The sequence below is a fragment of the Saccopteryx bilineata genome, chromosome 7 (genome assembly GCF_036850765.1).
Source record: "Saccopteryx bilineata isolate mSacBil1 chromosome 7, mSacBil1_pri_phased_curated, whole genome shotgun sequence".
Taxonomy (NCBI): Eukaryota; Metazoa; Chordata; class Mammalia; order Chiroptera; family Emballonuridae; genus Saccopteryx; species Saccopteryx bilineata.
Genome location: NC_089496.1, coordinates 61,039,660 through 61,057,036, shown reverse-complemented (window position 1 = coordinate 61,057,036; position 17,377 = coordinate 61,039,660). Strand labels below are relative to the sequence as shown.

Here is a 17,377-nt window from a genome sequence, read left to right as displayed (position 1 = left end):
CGTCCCTAGCCCTGAGGTCAAGCTCAGAGGGGGATGTGTCTTCACTTCTCTGAGCACTAGCAGAGGAGCTTGTGTTGGTTTGGTCCGAGGTTGGGCCGTGTTGCTGTTTGCGGTTGCTGTGGTAACCCCTCTCCGACTGTCTCTGTACCCAGGGGCATAAGCTTTCGCCTCACACCCGCCCCCCACTGCTGTGGGGAGCCGCCCTCCGGCTGCCAGATGTGCTGCATTTCCCGGGTAAAATCGAGGTTTTCTCGGGAGTCCCCCCGTCTTCCGTCTGCGCACTTGTTGGGGGAGGGTCCCAGAGGAAAATCCTGGAAGTTGTGAACCCCCCGATTCTGTGCCCCCCCCCTCCTCCAGGGGCTCCGCATGCCCACGCTAAGCCCACACTTGCCCCGGAGTGATTTTTAAATTTTCTGGTTTAATCTTGCCTGCTTCTGTGTTTCGTGGGATCTCTGATGATCTTTTTTCCTATTTTTCTTTCTTTCTTTTTTTTTTTAAATTTAGAAATTAAACTTAACGGGGCAACGTTGGTCCATAAAAATACATAGGTTGGGGGTAAACATTTCTGTGGCATTGATGGTTGATGGTGTTGTGTGCCCCGCACCCGAAGTCAGATCGGTTTCCTCACCATGCATCAGTCCCTCTCTGCTCCCCTCCCCTCTGGTTACCTTTTAAAGAAGGAGTCGGATCATTCAGAGAACTTCCGTGAGCTGTTTTGTTTTGTTTTGTTTTTCTTTAGTACCTTCAGTGGATAATCTGGGTGAACTGAAATGTTAGGAAATTGGGTAGGTTTTCTTGTAGTCACCAGCAGTCTGCTGTGTGTTGTGTTTTTTCAGGGGGGAGGGGACCATTTGGCGAGGCCCCCCCACTTCTCCCTGCGACGGCTCCTGTGTGACCCTCTTGGGGGTAGCGTGGCAGGCTGGGACAGTAAGATCAGACGGTGACAAAGAACGGTCTTCACGCCAGCACGTCACCCCGTAACGCTTTAGAGACAGAATGCGTGTCACAGAACACTCCTCCTGAGTGAGGAGCAAGCCGCTCCAGCAAGCGTGCCAGGTCCGCCTCAGCCAGCCCCACAGCTGGCCGGCCTGCGGGTCCTTCTCTGCAGCCGGTGCCCAGTGCCCGAGCAGCTGTACGCAGCCCTCCCAGAGCCGGGAGTGTCAGGTGCAGAGGGAAACAGAGGTGGAGAGAGCTGGGGGCCGTCCCAGGAGACAGGCCCGGGCGGAGCGGCGCTCCCGGTCTCTGAGTTGTTCCTGACCCTCCACGGGGGGGCTGCTTGGAACTCCCCGCTCAGAAAAACGCTCTGGTTCTGGCCCAGAGCGTGACCCATTACTGGAAGCCTACTGACCCTATCCCAAGACCTTGGCTTTGTGAAAGGGAGGAGAGGCAGTGAGGAGGCTGCCGGCTTTGGGCCTGGCTGGGTGGGGGTGGAGATAGGGGTGGAGACAGGAGCCAGCGGGGTCCAGCCCCAGCGGGAAGGTGGGAGAGGGGTGCTCGCCACTGCTCGGGGGGGGGCCCCAAATATCCCCAGCTGTGCAGGGGAGCTGGTCCCTGCACCAGAGCTGGTCCTCGGAATGGGGTCCTCAGAAAGTGTCCTCTGCACCAGCTGAGAGAGGGGGTGACCCCGGCCGGCTTTCAAAGGTCAGCGAGGGCGTTGTCACGGTCGTCCCTGTGAGCAGAGAGCCCCCACATCCTTCCTCCCTGACCTTTGCCTGGACCCCTGGACCCCTGGACCATTCCAGGCCGGGCCAGGCTGCTCGCAAGGGGCCCGGGAGGCAGACATCTGCGTCGGCACGCGTCCTTTAGCCGAAGCACAGCAGAGTGCCTCTGTGGAGGGTGTTTCCATGGTTACCGGGTCCTCTCGCCAGGAGGGACAGCACCGAGGACGAAAGAGCCCGGGCGGCTTGAGAGATGCTCCCCGTTCACTGAACTGAGGCTGCTGTTCTGACGTCGGCCTGGAGGTGGCGCCGTTTCATCGCCTGGGTTTCCCCCAGGTCTCCGCTGTCTGTGCAGAATCCCCCCCTACCCCGCGCCCGTGTTCGCTCGTGGAAAGACCCGGGTGGGGATAATGTGGTGTGGCAAGAGCAGCCAGTGCCTCTCTGAGACTTTTCTTACCACCTTTTGCCCAGGATATTATATATATATATGTGTGTGTATGTGTGTATATATATATATATATATTAAAAAAACAAACAAAAGTATCTTTTGCTGAAGGAACTAGACAATGGACAAAGAGTGGACCTTTCATGGTTGCTCCCGACACTCATGAAGCCCCTGCAAACTTCCTGGAGGGGGTGAGGTTCTGCCCTCTTCCTCCGTCTGCTCTGTACGGCACCGGCTTCTGTGTGGGACTTTCAAGAAGAATGAAACAATTGCCTACGGGGTCTCCTACACACCAGTGAGCCGCTCTCGGACTCCTGAGCCCTTTTATCCAGTGTGGACCATTTTGAGATGCTTTGTTTTTTTCCAAGTGAGAGGAGGAGGGATAGAGTGACAGACTCCCGCATGCACCCTGCCCGGGATTCACTGGGCATGCCCCGTCTGGGGCCGATGCTCTGCCTATTTGAGGCCATGCTTGCAACCGAGCTATTTTTAGCACCTGAGGCGGAGGATCCACAGAGCCGTCCTCAGTGCCCAGGGCCAATGTGCTTGAACCATTTAAGCCACGGCTGTGGGAGGGGAAGAGAGAGAGGGGGGGGGAGAGTGAGGGGGAGGGGAGGAGATTCAGATGATCACTTCTCCTGTGTGCCCTGACTGGGAATCGAATCCGGGACTTCCACACGCCCAGACGATGCTGTACCACTGAGCCAGCTGGCTCGGGCCTCGAGATGTCTTTTCCACCTTCAGCGGGGTTCCCTGCGGGAAGTGCAGGGGCTGGGCAGGCAGCACGTGAGGCCCCCCACAGGCCCCCCACTGCAGGCCCTTGCAGCAGAGGCGACAGACAGTCAGCCCGGAGCAGACAGGAGAGGGCTGAGTGGCACAGGCTTCTCCGTATGTGCAATCCTAGAGCAGAGGGTGTGGAGCTCAGGGTCAGGGCCGCACGGGGGACCGGGAACCGGGGTCCGGGCCAGGGGATTACAGACCTCTCCTGATCACCCCTCCCTGACGGGGCCTCGCCCGCGGGGTTTCCCTCTGGCGGCAGCAGACAACCCTGACTCAGCCCATGTCAGAGTTCTTACTCTCCGTTCTGGCCATGACTTCCCGCATTGGAGACCCGGCTCTCCGGGACTGGGTGTGGTATGGGCCGCAGTGGAGTCCCGGCTCTCCGGGCCTGGGTGTGGTGTGGGCCGTGTTAGGACTGCTGACTCTGGCAGCGGCTCCTGTCTGCCGTTCCCTCGCGGCAGAAGTCTCAGGCTGGCTGCCAGTGCGAGCGAGCGTGGGGACGTGGGGACAGCGGCAGGACAGGGAGACGCTGCTCAGATGTTAAACCGCGGGATGCAAAACGCACAGACAGGGTCCAGCAAGGTGAGACCCATCGCACCTGTCGGGAGGGAGAGGCCAGAGAGGTTGGGCGCTGGCCAATCGTGAACTTGGAGGGAAGGGTCAGGCCGGTTGGTCGTGCGAGCCTCTGGGCGTCTTCCAGTGTGGGTGTGGGCGGGGCGGATGGTGGGGGAGACTCCGGGCCTGTCCTTGCTCCGTGGTTCACCTTGACCTTCCCCCCAGCGGCCAACATCAGCAGCAGAGCCGATTCCAAGCTGCTCCAGGTAGACCTGGCGGGGCCCCTGGTGGCCGGCGGCCCCAGCCGTCCCGGGGGAGAAGAGCATGTCGTGGTGACGGTGACCCAGGCCAGCGCTCCCAGCTCCAGGCGGCGGCTGCCTCAGGTCAGACCGATGAGCTGTCTGAGATGCGGTTTAAAAACACCCGTCTCTTTATAAACTTGAGTTTCCTCTCGGGTGGATGGGATGGGGCGGAGACACGGTGACTAGGCAAGCCCCGTATCTTTGGCTCTGCCTTTGAGATTCTTTTTACCCACCCTTTCTCTAACCCAGTTATAGAACTCTTACCCTTTCCGTCAAATCAAGCGTGTCAGTTTGTTACTGTTTTTTTTATACTGGGTTACAGCCCATCCTGAGAAGCACTTCGTTGTTGTTGTTGGAGTGCCTCAAGCCTGGGGTTCCCCTCGCATACAGAGGACACCCCGACACCCCAGGTCCTGAGGCTGGCGGACGTTGGTCACACCCTGGCTCCTGGGTGACGTTCTAGCTCAGAGCCTGATCACGGTTTTACGTGTGTCGCCTCTTATAGGTCACTTACAACTGGACGGTACTTTTAAATCCGCAGCGGAGCGAGCACGTGGTGGTGAGCAGGATCTTTGAGGTCCCAAGCAGGTGGGTCCCCAGGGAGCGAGGGCGTGGGGGTGGTTGTCTGGGACTCACTTACTTTAAGACGTCTGGTCTGTGGGGCTCTGATTTGGGGGACCAATCATCTGTGTCCCGCATCCCCTCCCCCAGCCCCGCTCACCCGTGTGCTCAGGGCTCCTCGCCTGCCAGGTCCGAGGCCACCTGGGCTCTGGCGATGGCCGTGGGTGACTACTGGTGTTGGAGGGACTCTGAGGGGACAGCTCGGGTTGCTGGCTGCGGGTCTGTCTCCTGTGCCCGCGCTGAGGTGTTTGCTTCTTTCCCCAGAGAGAGCGTTTCCCTCAGCATCCGCACCGCCCTGCAGCAGACCCCGGTCACACCCCTCCTGGTGGCCCACCACTACCTCCGCGCCAGCGTGGAAGCGCAGGTGACCATCGCCGCCATCATCCTCGCCGGGGTGTACGTGCTGATTATATTCGAGGTAACCTCACCCTCCACTCTATTCTTGCCTTTGCTTCTTTTTTTTTGGTATTTTTCTGAAATGAGAAGTGGGGAGGCAGTCAAACAAACTCCTGCATGCACCTGACCAGGATCCAACTGGCACGCCCACCAGGAAGCGATGCTCTGCCCATCTGGGGCGTTGCTCCATTGCAGCCGGAGCCATTCTAGCACCCGAGGCAGAGGCCATGGAGCCATCCTCAATGCCCAGGCCAACTTTGCTCCAATGGAGCCTTGGCTGCGGGAGGGGAAGAGAGAGACAGAGAGGAAGGAGAGGGGGAAGGGTGGAGAAGCAGATGGGTGCCTCTCCTGTATGCCCTGGCCGGGAATCGAACCCGGGACTTCTACAGGCTGGGCTGATACTCTACCACTGAGCCAACTGGCCAGGGCCGACTTACCTTTGCTTTTAACTTGCCAGAGGCTCTGGGCACGATGACCATGGTGTCTTTCCTGAGAAGTGACATTTCCATTCATCCTCTTAGGCAGGACACTGATCTGTCCTGGAGTTTCCCAGGGGCTGGTTCTTCTCGTGCTTACGGGGAGCTGTAGGCAGCATCAGGGGTGTGGGCTCAGCACCTGGGGCAGGTGGGAGGGGTACCTGCTGGGGGAGTCCTGGGGTGAGTTGGCGTCAGAGATTCGTGGTCAGACTGCCTTGCTGACGGCATTTCTCTAGCTGTCTTTTCGTGGACACTTTTACGTGTCTTTAAAAAAATATTTTTTTTCATTTTCATCTTTTTATATTCTTATTTTTTCAGTTGTATTGATTAGGGTGACACGAATTAGCCTAAGCATGCAAGAAGCTTCAGGGCCTCTCCCTATACTGGGTGTTCACCCCCCTCCCAAGTCAAGTCCCCCTCCATCATGGGCTCGGGTCACTGAGTGTAATGCTGTCCAGGGCGGAGGGGGTCTGGGAGGAGACACATCCCTGCCCAGGTCATGGAGGTCCCCCCTCAGTTCTCGGGGTGCAGTGGAACAGACCTGGTTTCCCCAGCAGCTTCTGCACACCTGGGGAAGCTGACCACTGAGCTTCCCTCCCCCCTCGCCCATGGGAGAGGTCACTGCGGCTAGTCCAGCCCTGGGCAGTGTCGCTTGGGGGACGGGTGCTGGTAACATGCCTCTTCCCGACTCCAGTGTGTCTAAACTCGTGGGTGCTGGGATCCCCCCTTGGGAAGACTGGGCTTTGATACATTCTGTCTTGTCCAGGGATATCTCTGCCCATTGGCTCTGGCCAGGAGGTCTGGGCAGGTGTGCTGGTTTGGGGGGGGGGCCTATACTGAGGTCGGTCTGCTTAGTGCTGATGCCCAGATTGGCGGGACTCCTCTCGGACCCGTGGGGTCTGGGGCCGGATCTCCTGCTCTGGCCGAGGCTGGGCCTAAGGAGACGTCACCAGGTGGGGATGAAAGGCATGCGTGAGGTGGCTTCCTGAGCTGGCTTCTGCCTTGGGAAGTGCCAGCTGCTGCCGGCTCTCGCATCCTGGGAGGAAGTCCCTGCAGCTGTCCCTGTTCCCCAAGTCTCCTCCCAGCCCACGCTCCCTGCTCTGCAACCCTTCACCTGAGCCAGCTCCTTCTGTGGAAGGGGGAAGCCGGAAGGAGCACGCAGGAGTCCGCCAGCTGTGGCCGGGTTCCCATTGCCCGATTCCCACCTGGGGTACCGGCGTGGCTGCCCTGCTCTCCAGTGAAGATCAGGATCCTGTTCTGAAAGCTTCGTGTTGTCAGATGGAATTAACCTCAACTCGTCACACGTGGGAAGCCACAGCCGTCACATATGGAATTCTGGAATGAGGGGGGTTCTTGAGGTCGTGGGACTTGACCCCCTTCTATTCTTTTTTACTTATTTTTTTTTTGAGAGAGAGATAAGCTCATGCTTATTCCCATTGTTCCACGTAGTTGTGCCATTGAGGGCTTCTCCTGTGTACCCCCAGCGGGGCTCAAACATCGGGGTCAAGCCGGTCAGGGACCCCGGAATCGAACCAGCAACTTCAGTGGTGGAGACATCATTAGGGCCACCTCTCTCGAATGGCCCCCTTTGTTTAATTAATATCACAGGACCTCTGTCTTCCTTTCCCCTGGGTAGACTTCGAGGAGGGAAGTTGCCGGGTGCTCCTGGGAAACCTATGTAACTTTGTAAGAAGCCTCCCAAGCTGACTTTTCTGCGGTGGCCGCGTCCCCGCCGGCCAGCAGTGTTCGTGGGTCTGAGGGTCTCCACTTCTCCCTCTCCTTGACTCCCCTCCGGTTTTCGTCTTTGCCATGGCGCGTCCCTTGGAGGCGACGATTACCCCCGGGGAAGTCCTTCCCACGCGTCAGCGGCCACATGGGAGTCTCAGTAAGGTTCCGCTTGTGGCTGTGCACCTTCGGCGGAACAACCCTCTCAGAAATCGGGCCAAATTGATTTATGCTTGGGGAACAAATGGTCCGGTCACCTAGGGATCGGAGGGTAACTAATTAACGACGGTTCTACCTGAGGGCTTCCTGGTGGCACATGCTTCCTCCTGCCTTCCCGCCTCTCCTTGAGGGTCAGCTAATTATTCAGGGAATGAACATGACTTTCTTTCGGAGGATGAACTACACCGGTTTCCTACTTTTCTTTCCAGATCGTCCACAGGACCCTGGCGGCCATGCTGGGCTCCCTGGCCGCCTTGGCGGCCCTGGCTGTGACTGGCAATGTAAGTGGTGACGTGTCCCGTTGGGTTCTGAGCCCGGCCCACCTGCGCACGCCGCGGGGGGCGTGGGAAGGGATGGAGGGATTGCCGGGGAGGCTGCGGTCACGGGAGGGGCCAGGCCAGAACTGAGCAAGGTGGCACCACACAGAACTGGACCCGAAAACAACTCTGTGTGCTCCAAACACTTGTTCTGAGAACTGCTTCTGAAGGCCCTTCAGTCAACCAGAGAGTAATAACTGATTTAAAAACCCGTGTGAGGCTACGCGCCGTGAGTCCTTATGTCCAGTTCCCTCTCCACCCTTTCTCTTGGCAAGAGTTGATATAAACTAAGGTAAAATATCCCAGAATCCTAACACTCTTTCATAAATCACTTTTTTTTTTTTTTTTTTTGGTGATAGAGACAGAGAGAGGGACAGATAGGGACAAACAGACAGGAAGGGAGAGAGGTGAGAAGCATCAATTCTTCGTCGTGGCACCTTAGTTGTTCACTGGTTGCTTTCTCATATGTGCCTTGACCGGGGGGGGGGGGCTACAGCAGAGCGAGTGACCCCTTGTTCAAGCCAGCGACCCTGCGCTCAAGCTGGTGAGCCTTTGCTCAAACCAGATGGGCCCGTGCTCAAGCTGGCGACCTCGGGGTCTCGAACCTGGGTCCTCCACGTCCCAGTCCAACGCTCTGTCCACTGCACCACCGCCTGGTCAGGCTCATAGACCACCCTTATGTTTATTAGTTGTTAAAGAGGAGCGTAGTAGTAGCAGCGATTTTGTTTTAAAAAATCATGAATGGGGCACATGGAAGGGACGTGCTGGGGGCAGCTCTCTGGGCCACCGCGTGGTCCTTCTTCCATTTGCCAGACTCTCGAACTGTCCCCATGTCACAATCTGTGCTCCTCATTCCCTGTGACCTCAGCTGTCCCCACGCTCCAGGGCATACTGGACCTGAAGGGCAAGGGAGGTGTGAGTCCTGATGCTGACCGAAGGTGTGGTTCTGTTGTAAAGCCGTGATTTTCTGCCAGAAAACCTCACATTGGTCCGCGGGAGAGTTGACCACCCTGATGTGACGGGAGGGTCCTCGTCCCAGTGATCTCAGTCGAATTTGTGTATGCTCAGGGTGATTTCTGCCTTCGGGGTCTCCCGAGATAAGTCGCCTAATGTCACCGGCTCCCGCCTGTAAAAAGGTGGAACACCCACTGCCCCAGAGGGCGACGTGGTTTTACGGATGGGCACCGGGAGGGATGTCGGCAGGGTTCACGGGCACCGTGTCTGGTTGGATTGCAGAGACCCAGCCTGACTGACGTGGTGGAGTGGATTGATTTCGAGACCCTGGCCCTGCTGTTCGGCATGGTAAGTACTGTCCTCCCAGAGGGACCAACCCCGTGGCTGCTGCGACCCTGGACTCCTGCCTCTCCTGCCGCTAATCCTTCATGATTCCAAAGACACCCAGCTGCTTGGGCAGCGAGGGTGGGCTTGGAAGTGTCTGTGTAGGGTCTAGCTCGATTCTTCCGAGGTGGCACGGAACATCAGGTGCCCCGGTTAGTCTCGCCGTGAAATCATTGTGACCGTTTAGGAAATGCAGCCAATTCTTTGCACAACTGCCCTTAACGGATAGAGTAAACTATGTCAAATGAATGAGCCATATCCGTTCCGAGGATCAGAGAAGTGGCTGTCATCGTGTGGCTGTCAGAAGTCATCGCCCCCCCCACCTCGTCATCATGGTTTATGGGTTTGCTAAGTGGGCAGACATTGTGCATGGTCCCCCAGCCCCATGCTCTGTGCTGTGTAGAGGGGCGTCACCAGGTCAACCGGCAGGAAAGGGAGTTTTAGACGCATACGTGGCATGAACGCGAGTCCCAAACCCGTGTCACTAGAACACGTGGAACTGGACAAGGACCTGGGCAGCAGTGGGGCTGGCTGAGTCCTTTTTTCTTTTTTTAAAAATTTTTCATTGATTTGAGAAGGAAAGAGAGAGAGAGGGTAAGGAGGAGAGAGAGGAAAAGAGAGAGAGAACCATCGATGTGTTGTTCCACTCCCTCATGCATTCATTGGTTGATTCTCTTACGTGCCCTGACCGGGGATGGACCTCGCAACGTTGGGCACATGAGGGGACATCACTAACCCACTGAGCTACCCGGCCTCTAGCGGGGAGCCCCCTGCAGGGGGTCCGCGAGTGGCGTCCACTCAGCAGAGGACAGGTGCTTGACGCCACGGCATGTTTCTGGCAGGGGCCTGTGGCCGACACTCTTTTGATTTCCGTCATTCCGGAATGGGGCTAACGCCTCCCCCCGCCCCCCTCCCCCATCTCCTTTTCTCTCCTCCCCTCAGATGATCCTAGTCGCCATCTCTTCAGAAACGGGGTTCTTCGATTACTGCGCGGTCAAGGTAGGCTCACCGACCGTCAGGTGTCGGTCGGTTTATGTTTCTCCCGTTCCATAGTGGGGGGGGGGTTCAGGCTCCTGTGTAGAGCACGTATTGTAAAACGCTGGTTTCCTTTAGCAACGGCTCCCTTCTGCCAGGCTTGGGGTGGGAGTTAGGCGGCCCCGAGGGACGCTTTTAGCTTCTCCATGAATGGCTGGCTGAAGGAGGCCAAGGAGGAGAGTGCTGGAGGTCAGTGTTTGTGTAAATTATTGAAATGAAATGATTGGGACAAATCAGCTAACCCTGCCAACGACCAGAGGCGGATTAAGGTCTGATGAGGCCCCAGGCTCAGAAGAAACTATTAGGCCCCTTAAAAAGAGAGAGAGAGAGAGAGAGAGAGAGAGACAGGGAAAATAAAAATACATGTTAACCATATTTTTAAATAAATAAAAAATATGATGTACACTTCATGTGAACATTGCACATTTGAAACCAAATTTGGTGTCATTAAGAAAAAAGTGTAAAGGTGGGGTATTCGGGCCCCTTCTGAAGTCGGGGCCCAGGGCGCACGCCCGGGGCGCCCACCATTAAGTCCCCTCTGCCTGCCAAGCAAGTTGAGGGCCGCACATCCCAGACTGTTTTGCCTCTCGGAGCATCTAAATATTTCCAGTCCTCGGGATTCTGATTCCTTTGTTTCTTGGTGAAATCATTTCAGTGACCGCGTTGGACAAATACAACGTTTTTAAGCGGAATTGATTGGGAGTGACCTTGGTTAATGCAGTTTTTACACAGGTTTCAGGTGCCCAGTTCTATAATACGTTATCCGTATGTTGCCTTGTGTGTTCGCCACCCCCGAGTTGAAGAGTCCTTCCGTCACCATCTGCCCCCTCTCTACCCTCCAGCACCTCCCCCCGCCCCGTTCAATGACCTCTTTTCTAAACATTGAACTTATAAACATTCACTTTTACAACTGGGACCCCAAGGAATCCACCAGGAAGTTCGGGTCTCTAGACTCTGCGGGTCCTATCCATCCGGGAGGCGGCCGAGGTCTTGCCTGTGTGTTTCCTGTAGAATGGAAAATGGCTTAAAATCTGTCCTCAACACAGCCCTTGGCAAACTCAGACGGACAGAACTGTGCTGGGGTTTCTGCCAGCTTTGGGCACCGTCTCGGCACCTTCCAGACTGATATCTGGCCTCTCCTACCTTCAAAACCTTGGTACTAACAGGGTCCCTAGCACCCCCCCCCCCGGGATCTGCAGGCTCTGGGGCAGGTGGGTACCGATGTCACAGCCCCAGATGCCTCAACGGAAGCAGGTTGGAAAATGTTGGAGCATGTTAACAGGAAGGGGGGAGGGGATATCACCTTGTCACAAAAGGGACCGTGACAGGGCATGCTGGAGAGGGAGGTTTGGAGAGAGGGAAGGCAGGCCACAGTGGATTTAGAATGTTATAAAGGACCACACCCCAGATTCTGAAAGGCACTGTACCTCACTTCATCAAATTCACATAGAGACACCCAGTCCAGATGAATTTTGAAGAGTTTTATTAGGGGAGGAGATTTATTAATAGGCCGGTCGCATATGACTGACACAGGGCCATCTGCAGGCCCAAATCGTGCAGTCCCCAAAAATAGTTCAGGGGATGCTTATATACCCTTGATCACACATGGGCAGGGGAGAGCATGACCTCATGGTATGAGCTGACAACATTTGTTTAGGGCAGGGGTCCCCAAACTACGGCCCGCGGGCCGCATGCGGCCCCCTGAGGCCATTTATCCGGCCCCCACTGCAATTCTGGAAGGGGCACCTCTTTCATTGGTGGTCAGTGAGAGGAGCATAGTTCCCATTGAAATACTGGTCAGTTTGTTGATTTAAATTTACTTGTTCTTTATTTTAAATATTGTATTTGTTCCCATTTTGTTTTTTTACTTTAAAATAAGATATGTGCAGTGTGCATAGGGATTTGTTCATAGTTTTTTTTATAGTACGGCCCTCCAACAGTCTGAGGGACAGTGAACTGGCCCCCTGTGTAAAAAGTTTGGGGACCTCTGGTTTAGGGGATACACAGAAACACTAAGACTCTCAAGGTAACACAATCAAAGATGTTTACAAATCTTTCAGGGTTCCTCTTCCCTCACTAGCCTAGAGGTATTTTACCCTCAAGATTCCAGGAAGGCCCTGGCCGGTTGGCGCAGTGGTAGAGCCTCGGCCTGGTGTGCAGAAGTCCCGGGTTCGATTTCCGGCCAGGGCACACAGGAGAAGCGCCCATCTGCTTCCCCACCTCTTCCCCCCTCCTTCCTTTCTGTCTCTCTCTTCCCCTCCCGCAGCCAAGGCTCCACTGGAGCAAAGATGGCCCAGGCGCTGGGGATGGCTCCTTGGCCTCTGCCCCAGGCGCTAGAGTGGCTCTGGTCGCAACAGAGCGACGCCCCGGAGGGGCAGAGTGTCGCCCCCTGGTGGGCAGAGCATCACCCCCTGATGGGTGTGCTGGGTGGATCCTGGTCGGGCACATGCGGGAGTCTGTCTGTCTATCCCCGTTTTCAGCTTCAGAAAAATACAAAAAAAAAAAAAAAAAAGATTCCAGGAAGGGGGAGGAACCATAGTCAATGCAAGGAGGTATGTAAATTATGCCTCCTATTGAAAGGGAAGTTTCTCAGTTAACTTTTACTTTTTTTATTTTTAATTTTTTTTAGGTACAGAAAAAATCATTTTATTTGAGTCATATGACCGTGAATATTTATTCTAGTGTTTTGGTTCCAGTGCATGAGTCCTGAAGCAATCTACGTTAAATCTCACACACAGAGTGTGGAGATTCACATTAACTTACACAGAAAAAAAAAAATAACGACAGGAAACTGTATCATAAATTACATTTTTTTCTCTTAAGTGATCATATGTACTGTTAATTTGAAAATAAAAATGAATTCTTGCCTTACCAGGCAGTGGTGCAGTGGATAGAGCATTGGACTGGGACACGGAGGATCCAGGTTCAAAATCCCAAGGTTGCCGGTCTGAGCACAGGCCCATCTGGCCTGAGTGAGGCTCACCAGCCTGAGCCCCAGGTCGCTGGCTCGAGCAAAGGGTCACTGGCTCTGCTGTAGCCCCCTGGGCAAGGCACATATGAGAAAGCAATCAATGAACAACCAAGGTGCTGCAACGAAGAATTGATGCTTCTTATCTCTCTCCCCTCCCGTCTATCTGTCCCGATCTGTCCTTCTCTGTCTCTGTCACACACACACACACACACAATGAAAAAAGAGAAAAATGAATTCTTGAAAACTAGTATGAAATTTACAGAGTATTTGAATTACAGATTTGACAGACTGACTGTAGGAGAATGGCTGAGAGACCAAACTGCCGCCTTGAGACAAGTCTTGGGTGTGGACTTCCAAACGCCTGGTCCTGGGGGCGCAGAACACGGCTCCAGAGAGCACCTGCCGTGATTGTTTATAGGCAGCAGCTGATCCCTGAGGCCATTTCCCTACATGCCTGGGATGCATCAGTCGACCATCTTTCTCTGCACCTGAATTCACTGTCGAGTAATTTGACACAGGTTGTGCTAATTTGCTTGATGAGCAAAGAGGCCAATAAATATGGTGAGGCTGAAGAGATCTGGGCTCTCAGTCCTAGAGGCTGGGAGTCCCCTGTCTCCATCTTTTTGTGTATGTTTTTTTAAAATTAATTTTATTGGGGTGACATTGATAAATCAGGGTACATATGTTGAGAGGAAACAGCTCTAGGTTATTTTGACATTTGATTATGCTGCATTCCCATCACTCAAAGTCCAATTGTCTTCCGTCACCTTCTAACTGGTTTTCTTTGTGCCCCTCCCCTCCCCCAGCCCCCTCCCTCTCCTCCCCCTCCCCGTAACCCCCACACTCTTGTCCATGTCTCTGAGTCTCATTTTTATGTCCCACCTATGTATGGAATCATATAGTTCTTAGTTTTTTCTGATTTACTTATTTCGCTCAGTATAATGTTATCAAGGTCCATCCATGTTGTTGTAAATGATCCGATGTCATCATTTCTTATGGCTGAGTAGTATTCCATAGTATATATACGTACCACAGCTTTTTAATCCACTCGTCCTCTGACGGACACTTGGGCTGTTTCCAGATCTTTGCTATTGTGAACAATGCTGCCATAAACATGGGGTGCATTTCTTCTTTTCAAACAGTGCTATGGTGTTCTTGGGGTACATTCCTAAAAGTGGTATAGCTGGGTCAAAAGGCAGTTCGATTTTTAATTTTTTGAGGAATCTCCATACTGTTTTCCACAGTGGCTGCACCAGTCTGCATTCCCACCAGCAGTGCAGGAGGGTTCCCTTTTCTCCACATCCTCGCCAGCACTTATTCTGTGTTGTTTTCTTGATGAGCGCCATTCTGACTGGTGTGAGGTGATATCTCATTGTGGTTTTAATTTGCATTTCTCTAATGATTAGTGATGTTGAGCATTTTTTCATCTGCCTACTGGCCATCTGTGTGTCCTCTTTGGAGAAGTGTCTATTCATTTCTTTTTCCCATTTCTTGATTGGATTGTTTGTCTTCCTGGTGTTGAGTTTTACAAGTTCTTTATAAATTTTGGTTATTAACCCCTTATCAGACATATTGTCAAATATGTTCTCCCATTGTGTAATTTGTCTTTTTATTCTGTTCTTATTGTCTTTAGCTGTGCAGAAGCTTTTTAGTTTGATATAGTCCCATTTGTTTATCCTGTCTTTTATTTCACTTGTCCGTGGAGATAAATCAGCAAATACATCGCTGCGAGAGATGTCAGAGAGCTTACTGCCTGTTTTCTTCTAAGATGCTTATGGTTTCACGGCTTACATTTAAGTCTTTTATCCATTTTGAGTTTATTTTTGTGAGTGGTGTAAGTTGGTGGTCTAGTTTCATTTTTTTGCAGGTAGCTGTCCAATTTTCCCAACACCATTTGTTGAAGAGGCTGTCTTTACTCCAATGTATGCTCTTACCTCCTTTGTCAAATATCAGTTGTTCATAGAGCTGTGGGTTTATTTCTAGGTTCTCAGTTCTGTTCCATTGATCTATATGCCTGTTCTTATGCTGTTTTGAGTACAATGGCCTTGTAGTATAACTTGATATCCGGAAGTGTGATACTTCCCACTTTATTCTTCCTTTTCAAGACTGCTGAGGCTATTCGTATTCTCTTTTGGTTCCATATAAATTTTTGGAATATGTGTTCTATATCTTTGAAGTAAGTCATTGGTATTTTAATTGGTATTGCATTGAATTTATAAATTGCTTTGGGTAATTTAGACATTTTAATGATGTTTATTCTTCCTAACCATGAGCACGGTATATGCTTCCACTTGTTTGTATCTTCCCTGATTTCTTTGATCAATGTTTTATAATTTTCCAAATACAAGTCTTTAATCTCTCTGGTTAAATTTATTCCTAGGTACTTTATTTTTTTGGTTGCAATGGTGAAGGGGATTGCTTCCTTAATTTCTCTTTCTGACAGTTCATTGTTAGTATATAAAAATGCCTCTGATTTCTGAATATTAATTTTATATCCTGCCACCTTGCTGAACTCATTTATCAGGTCCAGTAGTTTTTTGACTGAGACTTTAGGGTTTTCTATATACAATATCATATCATCTGCAAATAATGATAGTTTTACTTCTTTTCCAATTTGGATGCTTTTTATTTCTTCTTCTTGTCTGATAGCTGTGGCTAGGACTTCCAGGATTATGTTGAATAAGAGTGGTGAAAGGGGGCACCCCTGCCTTGTTCCTGATCTTAAGGGGATTGCTTTTAATTTTTGCCCTTTGAGTATGATGTTGGCTGTGGGTTTGTCATAGATGGCTTTTATCATGTTGAGGTATGTTCCCTGTATTCCCACTCTGCTGAGAGTTTTGATCATGAATGGGTGCTGGATTTTATCAAATGCTTTTTCTGCATCTATTGAAATTATCATGTGGTTTTTTTCTCCTTTTGTTTATGTGATGAATCACATTGATTGATTTGCGAATATTGTACCAGCCTTGCCTCCCCAGAATAAATCCCACTTGATCATGGCGTATGATTTTTTTTCATATAACCTTTATTTTAGATTTAACACTAAATGACCCATTGTTCTTGCGAGCCAGAAACTTCTACATTCTTCTCCCTCTGCTCCCCAAAGGAGGGATGGGACAGGAATGCCTGATAGGAAAGCCTGACCTTTCCTCTCAGAATATCAATATTAATTTTCAGCTTTTTGGTACCTTACCACAAGAATGGCTGTGCATGGCTGTCACTGCTGCATCCTGGCCGACCTGGGGACCTGTGGGTCTGAGTTTGGATGCACTGTGCTGCAGCGTGCCTTTGGGCTCCAGGTTCTCAGGATTGCCCTTCCGCCCGCTGACCCCAGCTGTCCCTCTCCCTGCGTGTGTGTGTGTCCTAGGCCTACCGACTGTCCCGGGGACGAGTGTGGCCCATGATCTTCATGCTGTGCCTCTTTGCCGCCGTCCTGTCTGCCTTCCTGGACAATGTCACCACGTCCCTCCTCTTCACTCCTGTGACCATAAGGTACGCAGAGTGGCCCCGTGTGGGTGTCAGGCTGGCGAGAGTCAGGGGACACCGGCCTCACCATCCCGCATGGACACGCTGTCAGGGGCCAAGGGGACACTTGTCCTCTTGTCCCCGGCACCAGTCACAGGCGTGGCGGAGCAGTGGGAGGGCCCCATCTCGTCCTGCCTGGTCCTGAGGGGAAGTAGCCCCCCCCCCACACTGGAGGCACAGGGGACAAGTTAGGTAGTGAGGGGCTTCGGACAGGTCACTTCCACTGCCCGGTCTGGGCTGCGCCATCAGAGGCAGCTAGTGTTCTGAGGGCTCCACCAAACGGGAGACCCTCCAGGACGGGAGGTGTGAGACAGTTAAGTTCAAAGTTACCAGCCAGAGCTCAGGACTGATTCTGGATGAGGCCAGGAGAGGGTGGGAAGGGACCCCCTGCCTCCTGTCAGCCTGGAGACCCTGCTTCTCTGTGGAACGGGTCAGTGTGGACGGGCCCGTGTGGAGGACGCCATGATGTCCTTCCTGTTTCTTACAGTTACATTTACCAACTGTGTGGGCAGCGGACCCCCGTGGGGAGCTGTCTCCTGCTCCGGGGCCCACCCCCTGGGGAGCAGTCTGCTGTGGGCTGGGCTTGGGGCTTCCACAGTGTCCCAGGGAAGTCTAGGGTGCAGCCAAGGTGGGGGCCCCCCTCCCACCGCAGAGTGTGGGCTCCTTCTCTAAGGAAGCAGTTCACGGTGGTCATAATAGGGCAGGGGCGTGAACGCCCCACACCTGAGAAAGGGCAGGTGGGCGGGTGAGGGACTGGTTGTGCGGGTGCGGTGTGAGCCATTGGACGGTGGTGCTTTCTGCTCTGGCCAGCCCTGACGGATGGGTCTGGGGGCCAGGCCTCATTCACCTGCATCCCGGCCTGCTCTTCCCGTGGGGCCTGCCCGCAGGGATGGTGCTCCCTCCAGACCTGTGGGCAGCAGGGCACATTTTCAAGCAGGGACGGTCCAGATGGGTGATGGGCTCCCTTTCAGAGAACACCATTCTGAGAGTCGCCTGTTCCCTGTGGCTGTGTTG

The 17,377-nt window shown here is 53.2% G+C and overlaps 1 protein-coding gene across 5 annotated transcripts in view; it reads left to right on the top strand.

Moving 5' to 3' along the window:
• The window catches only part of OCA2 (OCA2 melanosomal transmembrane protein), a 69,581-nt gene that overhangs the window by 19,359 nt on the left and 32,845 nt on the right, over positions 1-17,377 (top strand). For all 5 annotated transcript variants that reach the window (XM_066239978.1, XM_066239973.1, XM_066239975.1 and 2 more), the window contains exons 7-13: positions 3,664-3,821; positions 4,246-4,328; positions 4,626-4,779; positions 7,387-7,458; positions 8,731-8,796; positions 9,775-9,831; positions 16,206-16,330. In XM_066239978.1, coding sequence (XP_066096075.1) covers positions 3,664-3,821; positions 4,246-4,328; positions 4,626-4,779; positions 7,387-7,458; positions 8,731-8,796; positions 9,775-9,831; positions 16,206-16,330 — 715 coding nt within the window. The remainder of the gene's footprint in view (positions 1-3,663; positions 3,822-4,245; positions 4,329-4,625; positions 4,780-7,386; positions 7,459-8,730; positions 8,797-9,774; positions 9,832-16,205; positions 16,331-17,377) is intronic.